The sequence below is a fragment of the Carassius gibelio genome, chromosome A13 (assembly GCF_023724105.1).
Source record: "Carassius gibelio isolate Cgi1373 ecotype wild population from Czech Republic chromosome A13, carGib1.2-hapl.c, whole genome shotgun sequence".
Classification (NCBI taxonomy): Eukaryota; Metazoa; Chordata; class Actinopteri; order Cypriniformes; family Cyprinidae; genus Carassius; species Carassius gibelio.
This window is the reverse complement of record NC_068383.1, coordinates 16,376,610-16,389,911: the sequence shown is the minus strand read 5'-3', so window position 1 is coordinate 16,389,911 and position 13,302 is coordinate 16,376,610. Positions and strand designations below refer to the sequence as shown.

General features: G+C 36.3%; 1 protein-coding gene and 1 long non-coding RNA gene across 5 annotated transcripts; one reads left to right on the top strand and one right to left on the bottom strand.

Annotated features, from left to right (window-relative positions):
• Positions 1–980: 980 nt before the first annotated feature.
• Positions 981–6,395, bottom strand: LOC128026309 (uncharacterized). 4 transcript variants are annotated; one of them, XR_008186397.1, is made up of 13 exons: positions 6,006–6,392; positions 4,642–4,826; positions 4,459–4,530; positions 4,278–4,386; positions 4,078–4,155; positions 3,867–3,983; positions 3,634–3,769; positions 3,280–3,556; positions 3,115–3,192; positions 2,975–3,035; positions 2,823–2,873; positions 2,700–2,744; positions 981–1,464 (listed from the first exon to the last, which is right to left on the bottom strand). It is a non-coding gene; the product is annotated as an uncharacterized LOC128026309 (long non-coding RNA). The 4 variants fall into 4 exon arrangements; XR_008186396.1 differs by having other exon boundaries at positions 2,975–3,192; positions 6,006–6,391; XR_008186398.1 differs by having other exon boundaries at positions 2,975–3,556; positions 3,634–3,709; positions 6,006–6,395.
• Positions 6,396–6,540: 145 nt separating this feature from the next.
• On the top strand, positions 6,541–12,914 carry LOC128026307 (lysophosphatidylserine lipase ABHD12). The gene is made up of 13 exons (XM_052613286.1): positions 6,541–6,952; positions 8,281–8,366; positions 8,458–8,551; positions 8,642–8,761; positions 10,741–10,771; positions 10,854–10,899; positions 10,992–11,121; positions 11,266–11,303; positions 11,533–11,621; positions 11,722–11,804; positions 11,909–11,987; positions 12,074–12,198; positions 12,290–12,914. The coding sequence occupies exons 1-13, from the start codon at positions 6,855–6,857 to the stop codon at positions 12,315–12,317; spliced, it is 1,047 nt and encodes a 348-aa protein (XP_052469246.1). The 5' UTR covers positions 6,541–6,854; the 3' UTR covers positions 12,318–12,914.
• Positions 12,915–13,302: the final 388 nt, after the last annotated feature.

Below are 13,302 nucleotides of genomic sequence, written 5' to 3'. Positions count from 1 at the left end.
ACATAGCAATTTCATTCTAAGAGGCTATTAAATGTGAAGTGACAACATGAAACACTACTTTCAATATATATAAAAAAAACACCAGCAGTTGGTGGCAAGTCACTCTGATAATGATTAAATATCAATTTACACATTTAGGCACACAATAAGAAGATTACATAATTATACCATGAAAAAAATAAAATAAATATATATATATGTGTTTGTGTGTGTGTGTGTGTGTGTGTGAAAGCAGGAAGTCCAGTCCTGGTTTAATCAAACAATATAAATGAGAAACAATGCATGCCATCAAGAAAAATTTTTATTCCACAGGAACTTGATCCAGTTCACTTGTTAAAGGATACTCCACTTTAAAACAAAGTCTGTCATCATATACTCGCCCTCATGTTTTTTCAATCCTTTATGAATTTCTTTCTTCTGCTGAATAGATAATAAAATATATATAATATTATAATATATTATATATATATATATATATTTTCCTACCAAATATTTTATCTGCACTGTTTGTTCACTTAACTGACTTGCACTCGATCTGCCTTCTGCCGCTTTATTTAACTTGATTTTTAATTGTATTATGTCTTTTTACATTCCCTTATTGTATAGTTGTATCTACATTTTATATTTGACCTAGATCTTTAGGCTGTACTGTTAATGTTATCTGTATGCACCGGGGGTCTTCGATTCTCTGTATGTTTGTACTGTACATGTGGAAGAATTGACAAAGCAGACTTGACTAATAGTTAACCTTTAAGTTAGTAATTTTGTATTAGTATGGGTCTATATAGACTAATATATATATCGATCGAAGTGAGGGAAATAAACCCTTCAATGTTGTTTACAGAAGCCAACAAGGAACATAATACATTTCTGCCGAGACTATCTGCACTTACATGAAGAAAGAACTACAAACAAGTGTGGGGAAATGTTATAGAGTATTTCAAACTGACAATGGAAATGACTTGAAAGAAGCATGTGTGCACACAGAAGTTTTATTTAAGAGTAAAAATTATCTCTGGCTTTCTCTCTCACACACACAAACACTCTCAGCCTCTCCCACCCACTCCCTTCCCCTCTCTCTCACACACTCACCCTCACACACACACACACACACTCCCCTACCCTCTCTCTATCTCTCTCTCACACACACACACACACAGAGTGTGGGTCACTGTGCAGGCCAACTCCAGCATTTACTCTCAGGTTGAGGGTGTCTTTGCAAATAATCATAATGGTTTCCATGTCCTTGATTTTTTCAAAAATGAATGTGAAGGGCTCCATAGCATCGCACTGCATTGACTCCAGCACCCTCCATGCTTCCCTTCGGTCATCATGATCCATGAACATGTATGTTGGCTCTTGCATCTGGCCAGTGAAAAGCCCAACACTGTTCCTCACAATGTATTCTGCCTCGTACATATGTTTCAATGTGAGGGGCAGCTCCTCCACTTTTACCGGTTCCTCCTATGATAAAATAAAATATCAAAAATTAACCTGTTAAGTGTCACTCACGTTTTTGAAGATAGACATGAATGTGCATGATACAAACCTAAATTTTTATAATTCATGACTGAAAACATTTTGTTATGGTTTGTATATTATTGTTGTATTTTCACTTAAACCATAACATGCACAAAGTAAATAAAGGTAGGTCTCACATAATTAGAATATTATGGAAGTTTGTCAATTTCAATAATTCAAATGTAAAACATGAATCTCATACATTATATATAGTTGTATATACAGCAGTGTATAAAACTGTTACAGGCACCGACATAATATTTCGGTCTTCATCACGGCACAGAATAACAAAATACATCCATAAGAACCCGTTTGTTATTTAATATACAAATTAAAACAGTGGACAGTATAGGAGTTCATCATTTGTGCTCTGCATTAGGCTATGTGTGAATAATCAGAAAATAAAAACAGCATGTAGAAGTGAAGAGGTTTGCTCCAGTCATGTAAACATCTTACTGCGATTAACTCCTTACTCTGATCATTGGAAAGAATCGCATTATTGGTGTACATCTGACCCACCTTGACTTGAACAGTTTGTTATGATCTTCTATTTTTGAATATATCATATGATGTAACATGTTGTATAAATCTATATAATGTATCGGTTTCAAGTTGTACATTTAAAGGGTTAGTTCACCCAGATAGCAAATTTATGTAATTAATAACTTACCTTCATGTTGTTTCAAACCCGTAAAACCTCTGTTTATCTTTGGAACACAGTTTAAGATATTACCGGATATCCAGCTGCTTTGATTTTAACTCTCTCTCACAACAGACACGGAAGAGAAGACAATGCTGAATAAAGTCGTTGTTTTTGTTATTTTTGGACCAAATGTATTTTTGATGCTTCAATAAATTCTAACTGACCCTCTGATGTCACATGGACTACTCTGATGATGTTTTTCTTACCTTTCTGGACATGGACAGTATACCGTACACACAGCTTCAATGGAGGGACTGACAGCTCTCAGACTAAATCTAAAATATCTTAAACTCTGTTCTGAAGATGAACGGAGGTTTTACGGGTTTGAAACAACATGAGGGTAAGTTATTAATTACATACATTTGGGCGAACTAACCCTTTAATTCAGTAATTCACACACTTTTGCATATTGGAGTCTTGCATTGTTTGTTTCTTAACATTCTTGGATACATACATTCCATGAATTACAACTTACATCCAAAAAGTGAAACATGGCACCAGTACAGATGCAGAGGGCATACTGTTAAAGAGAAAAATAATGATTACGGAGATTTAGGAATCATGCAGGAAAAAACAAGTAGAAATTGTATAAGTTTACCATAATCATGAATATCCCACATCTCTGTCCATCTGACTGAACTGGAAATGGCTGAAAAGTAATATACAGTTACTCAGATGTGATATTGACAACCATATACAGTGTCCACTGAACAAAATAAAATGGCAAAATTACAAAGTAAGCAAAGTTACATCAAAATCTTTGCCCGTCTTCTCCACCCACGGTCCATTAGCCACTTCTCGTGCAAGTTGTCTGTAAAAAAAAAAATAATGCAAAACTGAAGCCAGAGAACAAGGCTTTTACTTTTACAACCTCTTGGACCACAGTGGACCTTTATTGGCATACTGGTGGTCCACCAGTCCAATGTCTTCTGCATTGTTTTGGCTGCCCTCAGATTCATGGCCATGATCTACACAACAGGAAAGTAAATACTAATCGTCATTGTCAAGTGTCATGTTTATATTTGCTATGTCACCAAATAGGATTATTACAATACCTTGTGGCTGAAAGTAGGGCCTTAGCTGCGCAACATTAACTTTTAATTTTCCCTAACATAGCCACACTTGCCACACCCTTCTCTGTCAGGGATGTGAGGGTGAATGGCCCTTGGTGGAGATCCTGCAAACAATTTCCCTTCTTCACCTTCTTTTTGGGCTCCCCAATTAGGACCTCGTCCCCTGCCTTAAGTGAGCACTGGCGAACCCCTTTCCTTTTTTTTTTGCCTCAAAACCCTTTTTTTGTTTCCCCTGTGCCTTTTCAATGTTTTCCCGTACCTTAAAGATAAGAATATATTACTATGCGAACATTCTTATTCAAATTGAACAAGCCATCCACACAACTCTGAACAAACCGTTTCATTAAGGGCCTTGACTCCAGCTAGTTTTAGCTCCAGCTCCTCCTCTGGGTCTGCCAATTCAAAGGCATGCCTGTGGTAGACGGGGGTGCCTATTGTAAATTAAAAAGTACGGGCTGTACTTGGTGGATCTCTAAATCGAAACAAAATGTTTTCATCAAATCACACAAAAAAAAAACCTCTTAAAACATGTATGCAATATACGTTATCTAGTCATTTTGAATAATAACCTGTTTTGCAGTGTTTATTCCATAAACTATGGCCTGCAGGTGGATGTCCCAATCATCATGGTGCTGATTCACATATTTTCTGAGAGTCCTCTTTACATTTTGATTAGTTCTCTCATCCTTCAACATAGAACAGAAATATTACATGCACTTTAGTATACATTGGCTAAAGTTGACTTTACTGTTTTGTGGGATGTCATGATGGCACACTTACTTGGCTGTTTGACTGGGGATGGTAAGCACTTGTAATTGCATGCTTGATGTTCAGCGCCACAAATATGTGTGCATTAAGCTGTACATAATTCAGACACACGTGGATATTTTCAATATTTATTGATCAATGACCGCTTAAAATAGCATGAATTGTGATTTCATATGTCCTGTGTGATGGGAGAGGGTAATAAGGACACATACCTCGTTAACAAATGCACGGCCCCTGTCAGTGATGATTTTCCGGACCATACCAAATGTGTAGAGCTTTGACACAAGTGCCTCAGCAACCTCAGAGCCATGGCTCTTTCACCTGTAGAGATATGTTATATTACCACATCACCTAACTTGTTGCTTCAAGTGGTACACCAAGGATATGCTCTACCTTAATAGGGTGAAGGGCAGGAGACACCGTCTTTATGGGGTCGTTCTTTTGGCATCTGTGACAGCTATTGACCTGATGGATTCATTTATAATTTAAACAAATCTGAAGTCAAACAAAGCCATTAAATCAATTCATTACCTGAGAGCCATAGTGTTAAATTCCATGAAATTTCCAAAAACGTACCCAATCTGCCACATCTGCCTTTATGCTATCCCAGTAGTACCCCATAACAACCCTGTCCATGGTCGCATGGTTCCCTGTGCCAGGGTTGTTGTGGCACTCCTCCAGGACAGCCCGCCTCTGCTCATCAGACAGCACAACCAGTCTCATGAATTGTGCACTGGGGCCAGTGTAGAATAATTTATTTTCTGTGATAGACAAACAAAGTTTTTACATAATGATTTTGCTGCTTTGTTTGGTATTACAATACAGCACTTACGTGCATGTGCCTTTGTTCAGGGATACAAACACACGTGGTGAAAAATGTTGGGGGTTACTATGTCTGACTAGATGGAATGTTACTAACATGCTCACGTGTTAACTAAAACCATGCTAATATTAGGGCTGGGTATTGTTCAAACAATTTTGATACCGGTTCCTGAACGATTCTTTTTTAGATACCAATTTTATGAAATCCATTTTTAACAAGATTGCATAACACATTACCTCAGAAAACTTTTTATTTTTCAGTTTGACTCATGCTCCTTAGCTAGTGCACTTTTTTTATTTTTTATAAAGAGCTCATGATCACCAAAGCTGAATTTGTTTGATCAAAAATACAGTAAAACTTGTAACACTGTGATATAGTATTATAATTTAAAATCTTATTTGAATATATTTCAAAATGTAATTTATTCCTGCGATGTCAAAGCTGAGTTTGCAAAATCATTACTTCAGTGTCACATTTCCTTCAGAAATATAAAAACAGTTTGCAACTTTATATTTTGGAAACTATGATAAATGTTTTCATGATTCTTTGAATTAGAATTTCAAAAGAACAGCATTTATTTGAAACAGAAATCGTTTGTAACATTACACGTTAAGTTCACGATTCCTTACTGGAAAAAAATCTGACTAACCAACACATTTTTGAATTATTGCTATATAAACACTGTCAGCGTGATCAGCAAAGTATCCTCTTCATTTACCAGTCGGAGACGGAAAACTTTCTGTTCTTATGTTTACTCCGTGCACTGTCAAGGTCTTCATCACATCTGTCGTGGTACCAGTCTTTGGAGTAAGCATTTTACTACTGCATCGCGCGCTGTTGGTATCGAGACTTTTCCACATTTTTAGTGTGTGTGTGTGTGTGTGTGTGTGTGTGCCTCATAGGAGTATGTTTAAGGGGTGTCGTTGAGCATTTCTTACGTATTTGTTTAAGCACTGATATTGACGAGTTAACTCTTTAGGTATCGGAATCGGATACCAAACAAGAAGTCATTTTTTCGATAGTATTGAGGCAATTCGGTCAGTAACGTTACATAAAAACTATCGAACTCGGTACCCAGCCCTAGCTAATATTATTTCAAATTCCCACACTCGCTTACCTCTTATAACGAAATGTGCAGCCATTCGTGAGAAAGGGCAAACTTCTCATTTCTTCCGCTGAACTCCATTTTCTTTCGCTGTGAGGGAATTAAGCTTTTACTGTCTATGGAATTAAGTCTCGCGGTACAAATTCCATGCGTGGAACGAATCGTGCAGCGTCGTAAACATACCATTTGCGCATGTGCGTTTTCTAAAAGAGTCTACTACGCATGCGTAGAGCGGATCGTGCAGGTGGACGGATCGTATACCGACAACCCTCTCCCGCTCAGCTTCACCACACAGATTTAACTCCGCACCGCTAAATAAAACGGGCTGGTGGCAGACTAATATTTAATATTTCTGATGTAAAGATTTCTGTGAAACGCGTAAAGTTGCAGAGAAGAAAGCCCAACAGGACCTGCTCTGCACAGTTTAAGAATCGGTAGCCATAGTAACGTTAGAGGACTATTATTTTGTTGAACAGACCTGATCGACTACTGATTACGTCACATGCTCAGAGTTGCTTGACCAATCGGCGGAAGGGTGCGTCGCAGGACCGCCCACATGTGGAAAATGAATTTTGAAGTAATTTATTCGTTTTATGCCTCTGAACTAAAAAACGAAAAATCAAGCCGAAATCTCGTTTTTTCAAAAAAACGAACAAACGAATAAAGGGGCCGTTTTCTCGTTTCTGCTTATTTCATTTCAAATTGGAAAACAAACTATCAAAACGTACACTGACCAATTTTCCATGCCCAGTCCGTGTTCTTTGCTCTTTGTCCACTTCCGTGAGTTTCACTGTTTGTTTGTTTTTTAATTATTGCCAAAGCTGTATAGAGAGTGTCAGAGAGTGTTCTGTGCTCTTCAAAATGAAGCGAAAAATAATTCAATCTGAAAAAAGAGATACGTCTGCAGGAAGATTGCAACAATCCGGTCAGAAACCCAAGGATTTAAACGTGCATGCAAGGCAAGTGAAATTTGCTGTACTGACTTTTTTACATAAAACTAAAAGTAACAATCTAAGGACATATCAATGTCAGGGCTCAAATGTAAGTTGGTTGGGACAGTATGAAGATTTAAATTTGCAGTTGAAAAAAAAAATACTAGGATTTTCATCTTCCAGCAGCAACAATGTCCAGTTGTAATCAAAGGCAAAAGCATGAACTATAACACATAGATTGCAATGTCTTGAATATATAGGTGCTGGTCATATAATTAGAATTTCATCAAAAAGATTATTTCACTAATTCCCCAAAAATCCCAAATTCAGTATCTCAAAAAATGTGAAAATTATTTAAGACCAATAAAAAGAAAGGATTTTTAGAAATCTTGGCCAACTAAAAACTATGAACATGAAAAGTATGAGCATGTACAGCACTCAATACTTGGGGCTCCTTTTGCCTGAATTACTGCAGCAATGCGGCGTGGCATGGAGTCTGGGTCACTGCTCAGGTGTTATGAGAGCCCAGGTTGCACTGATAGTGGCCTTCAGCTCTTCTGCATTCTTGGGTCTGGCATATCGCATCTTCCTCTTCACAATACCCCACAGATATTCTATGGGGTTAAGGTCAGGCGCGTTTGCTGGCCGATTAAGAACAGGGATACCATGGTCTTTAAACCAGGAACTGGTAGCTTTGGCACTGTGTGCAGGTGCCAAGTCCTGTTGGAAAAAGGAATCTGCATCTCCATAAAGTTGGTCATGAGTAGGAAGCATGAAGTGCTCCAAAACTTCCTGGTGTACCGCTGTGTTGACCTTGGACCTCAGAAAACACAATGGACCAACCCCAGCAGATGACATGGCACCCCAAACCATCAATTACTTTAAACTGGACTTCAAGCAACGTGGATTGTGTGCCTCTCCTCTCTTCCTCCTGACTCTGGGACCCTGATTTCCAAAGGAAATGCAAAATTTACTTTCATCAGAGAACTTTGGACCACTCAGCAGAAGTCCAGTCTGTTGTTCAAGAGTGGATTGACTCAAGAAATGCGACAGCTGAAACCCATGTCTTGCATACATCTGCACATAGTGGTTCTTGAAGCACTGACTCCAGCTGCAGTGCACTCTTTGTGGATCTCCCCCACATTTTTTTTTTTTTTTTCACAATCCTCTCCAGGGTTTCGGTTATCTGTTACAAGTTTAAATTTTTGAATGAAATTAGTTCATTAAATCAACCTTTTGATGATATTCTAATTATATGACCAGCACCTGTATAGCCACATCTTAGTTGTAAACCACTGGGTGAAAAATCTGACGTTTTACATCCAGTTTCTGTGTACGTGTCCCTCTTTCTACAGATCGCAATGGCAATGGACTAACATGTTCCTACTTTCTCTCTGCATCTTCTCTGCATCAATACCATTTCTTCTGCATATCTTCTCTGGTATTCAACTATTTTGTTCCAGATATTCATGTGTTGTTATTATCTGTCTATAGTTTATGAATTCTTCCTAAACTCATTTGTATTTCTCCAGCCTCTATTGACCTCAGCCGACCATCAGATATAGGGCTCAATCACACTATAAACATGTACCTCACACCTGAACAGGGGGTGAGGGTGGGCGTGTGGTCAGTTTTAACATACACACACCAAAATATAAAACAAGATAATTACAAATAATCCAGATTTCAATGCATTCTTTTCTTAATGTTTTCAAGGCACACTGTACCCGAACATAGATGGAAGGAGGCGCAGGGGAAGGATCTGGACTGGTATGAGAAAGCTCTGGGGGACGGATCGCCCATTTTCATTTACCTCCATGGCAATGGGGGCAACAGGCAGGAAACCTTTTAATCACCTTAAAACTTTTAAAGAACAATTTTTATCTTATTCTTTGTTCACTAAAGATCACATCTGTGTGCGTTTGATCTGCTAACCTATAAACCTTCGTCAGGATAGCACCATATTTAATATTTGGCAGGAATTAAAATTAGGCTGTATGGAAGAAAAGTATACAATAAGTTCATGTAATAGATTTTAAAAGTTCTTAGTTGTGTTAATTATGTTATGTAGGACCTTTACACAGAGTTTGCCATTGTGAAGACCATAAGATTGTCTATCCTTTACAGCCTCATTTTCATCATTTAAATGTATTATTGTGTCTAGCCTGACTAAGGTTAATAATAACCTGCATAATATCTTTGCACAGAGTTCAGTCATCTGACTTGTGCATTGAACTTCACACTGCTTTGCACTTTACCTTAGTAAAAACTGGGATGGGCAAATGCAGCTTATCAATAAATGTCCACATTCAGTTCTTTTGCAACCTCACCTGAAATATTGTGAAAATATCACTGCCATTCTTGTTTTCGCAAGTGATAACGTGATTTTAAGTGATTTTATTTTTTTATCAAAGTATTTGACCTAAGAGCTGGAAAGGAAGCAAGCAGGTCATTTGCATTTAAAGATATATGCACGAAAACAGCGTGTTTCTGCTGCTTCTCAAAATAGGCATTTTCAAAATGATATAATAAATAATCCATGGGGTATTTGTATAGAAGCAGTTTAGTCTCAAATATAATACACGCAAAAAACACGATTCACACATGCGTAGACAATTTCACATGCATGACACCTAATTCACGTACACACAAAAAAAATTCACAAAAAGCAATTCACATGCGCAAAATAAAATTATATATTTATAAAATACGTTTCACAAATGCAAAAAACAATTTGTAGATATACAACTGTGCACAAAAACCTTTGAATGTTTAAAATTGACGAGTGTCTGAATGTACGAATCGTTATTTACTACGAATCCACTCGGATTTGTGTGTGTGTGTTTTTGAGACTTTCCTGGCAGAGCTCTCTTCCCACGTGCCCGTGCTTCCTTTTCTTCATTGGCCATGCTGGATTACTGATGTAAAGGCTTAATTTCCGTTCTAATTAATCCATATTGCGCAAAAGGTGCCGCAGAATCGTGCTCCTTGAATGCACTCAGTGGCTTATGATATGATTGGTTGAATGGTAAGCTCGCATCTGATTGGCTAAAGAGAACGACAGACCCACGTGGGAAGAGAGCTCTGCCAGAAAAGTCTCAAAAACACACACACACTCAAATTCCAGTGGATTCGTAGTAAATGACGATTCGTACATTCAGACACTCATAAATTTTAAACATTCAAAGGTTTTTGTGCACAGTTGTATATCTACAAATTGTTTTTTGCATTTGTGAAACGTATTTTATAAATATATAATTTTATTTTGCGCATGTGAATTGCTTTTTGTGAATATATTTTTTTTTCACGCATGTGAACTTGTTTTTGTGTGTACGTGAATTAGGTTTCATGCATGTGAAATTGTCTACGCATGTGTGAATCGTGTTTTTTGCGTGCATTATATTTGAGACTAAACTGCTTCCATATATTTGAGCTGAATCGTCACAGACACACTTCTGGGGACACCTGAGACCTATATTACATATTGTAGAAAGGGGCATAATATGTCTCCTTTAAATAAAAAATCCAAGTACAATTAATTAAAATTTAAAAATAAATAAACCATCAAACATACACTGCCATGTTATAACCAGTTTGTTAACCTTAAATAAGTTTACCATATATTGACTAGCCAAATACAACTTTCAGTTCATCTGTGATTTTTCTTGTTTGATATCCCATTTAAAATGTTCTTTTCCTCTAAATAAATAATACATTTTGCATTATATTGAAAATACATGCTTTGTTTTTATGTACTTGTTTATTTTTCTCTTGATGTTCACATGACTATTCAATTTTGTACCTTTGATAAACAGATCTGCACCCCATCGAATTGGAATTGCAAATGTGAGCAAACTCACTTATTTCATTATGAAGAAAGACTAAGAACAAGAGTAGTAGTAATGACTGGAGTGTCTTGGTCATACAGGTCTTGAGTGCTGTTGGATATCATGTTTTGGTGATGGACTACAGAGGTGGGTCAAATGTTCTGACTTCACTGTAGCCCATTTCACACTTTGATATATGATTTCTCTATTGCTTACTCAAATATATTTGAACTCATCAGGTTTTGGGGACTCCACTGGTGAGCCTACAGAGGCCGGTCTGACTACTGATGCTGTGTACTTGTACCACTGGGTAAAGGCACGCAGTGGAAACAGCCTGGTGTGTGTGTGGGGTCACTCGCTTGGTAGTGGGTGTGTAGAATCACCTTTTTTATTGACTTTTGCTATGTTTACTACAAATGTTTTAGAAACAGCAACAAAAAAACATAATAAATGATATATATTATCATATGTATATATGTATTTTCTACAGTTTTAAGTTTCTTTTTTCAATAGTGTTACGACTAACACTGCAGTGAAATTACTGGAGCAAGGTAAAAATTCTAGTGATTTAAAAAAAAGCATGCTCTTGTTTGTCTCAGTGGCTCTTCCTTGTTATTCTCTCACTCTTTAAGTTTGACTTTAGGAGTTGTCATTTTATTGCATAGAAAGCTTCACATATTTTTATGTTTGACCATAAATCTCTTTACTGTAATGGAAGAATGCTACACTTTCTTTATTCTGTATTTTTTCTTGTTGCAAAAACTGCACATCTCTTGACAGGAAAACAGTTTGATGGAATTATACTTGAGGGTGCATTCCTAACTGGACGGGTGGCAAGAGATCAACGGATGGAACACCCTTTTACATGGGTAAGTAACATTCAAGATCTTTGCAATTTTAACATTATGGTTCATTAATCATTGTTTGGTGCATGTAAGTCTTATTTGTACCTCTTTTCATTTTCCCCAGTTTTATTGGAAATTCCCATACATTCAGTTCTACCTTTTCAATCCACTTAAAAACAACATTTTAGTCTTTCCAACTGATGAGAAGTATGTGATATTGTTTCACTAAATTATGCCAGTAATATTATTTTAAATATGTAAATGCTATAGAACTTTTAATCTCTTACACCCTTCCCTTTTTTTGTTGATAGTTTGCAGAAACTTAGAACTCCCCTCATGATTCTGCATTCTGAAGATGACCATCTAATTCCCATTGCCATAGCTCAAGAGGTTTGTGTGTACATGGAACATATGTTATCTCATAAAAAATTGTTTGGAAATAAATTTTTACTTTGAATTACAATTTATTTGCAAAGATCTACAGAACTGCAAAAAAGGCCCAGAACTCGGATAAGCGAGTCAAACTGGTAACATTTGATGGATCGCTTGGATACCTTCATAATGGGCTGTATAAAGACTCTGGGTTGCCAAATATCATAAGGTGATGTTACTCTGAAAATTTTTTATTCATCTGAATATTTGTTGCTAATATTGAATTGCAGCAAAATAAATGTATATTTTATTCATTACAGGGAGTTTGTGGAGTCACTGATGACATGAGAGACACACACAGAAGAAGGAGGAGGATTTACAGGATTTACAGTTTCATATAATTGATGTTGGAACTGTTGTACAATTAATAATTGTATTGTCAATATAATCACAATGTTGCCACTGGCAGTGTATCTCTGACAGACATGAAACTATCACCCATTTTATGACTGAATAGTGGTTTGTTTCCTCAGAGACATAATCAGCGTGAAGTGATTAAACAACTCATCAAATTTTTTTTTATATAAAGGTTCATCCTCATCTTCATGTTTTTTCTTTTTTTTTTTCTCAAATGACTCATCAATATGCAAAAAAAATGTGCTCCTAAACATTCTATATTTCTAAATAAACCTTTTAATTAAATACATATTACAACTTTAATTTGAAATTAATTCAATATGCATGTATTTGTGAATATATTAAAGGTATACTATTTGACTCCTTTCTAAAAGCAAATTTTATTGTAAAAATTAAAGAACATTGACGGTCATTGAAAATGTGTATAGGTGTAAAAGATCCAACAAGAGGCTTGCAAAATCTTCAGAAAGAAAGAAAGTTCTCCTTGGCCATTGGAGACAGAGTATAAATAAACACTTGATAAATCTGCCTACGTGATCCAACTAAACCTTTTCTGAGTAGAGTGCTTTGTATGAAAATGAATCTTGAATATGAATAATGCCATTGTAATATTGTTTTTTTCTTTCTGAGAATTTTGAACTTTAAAAATTAAATGTGTGGTAATGTATGCTACAACTGTGCCATAAATCTAGCCTAACTATAGAACATGTCTTTCTACATAAAACACTTAACTTATTAAAAATTATTTCAACCTATGCAAAGTAAAAAAAATAAAATAATAATAATTGCATTAAAGCATATCAGGAGCAGCGTATATTCATAAATCACACCAAAATGAAGTAGCAAAATCTAGAGTGAAAAAAAAAATCTTCAAAATGTGTGTACATAAGCCCTGCCCATGCTCTTTGCTCTTTGC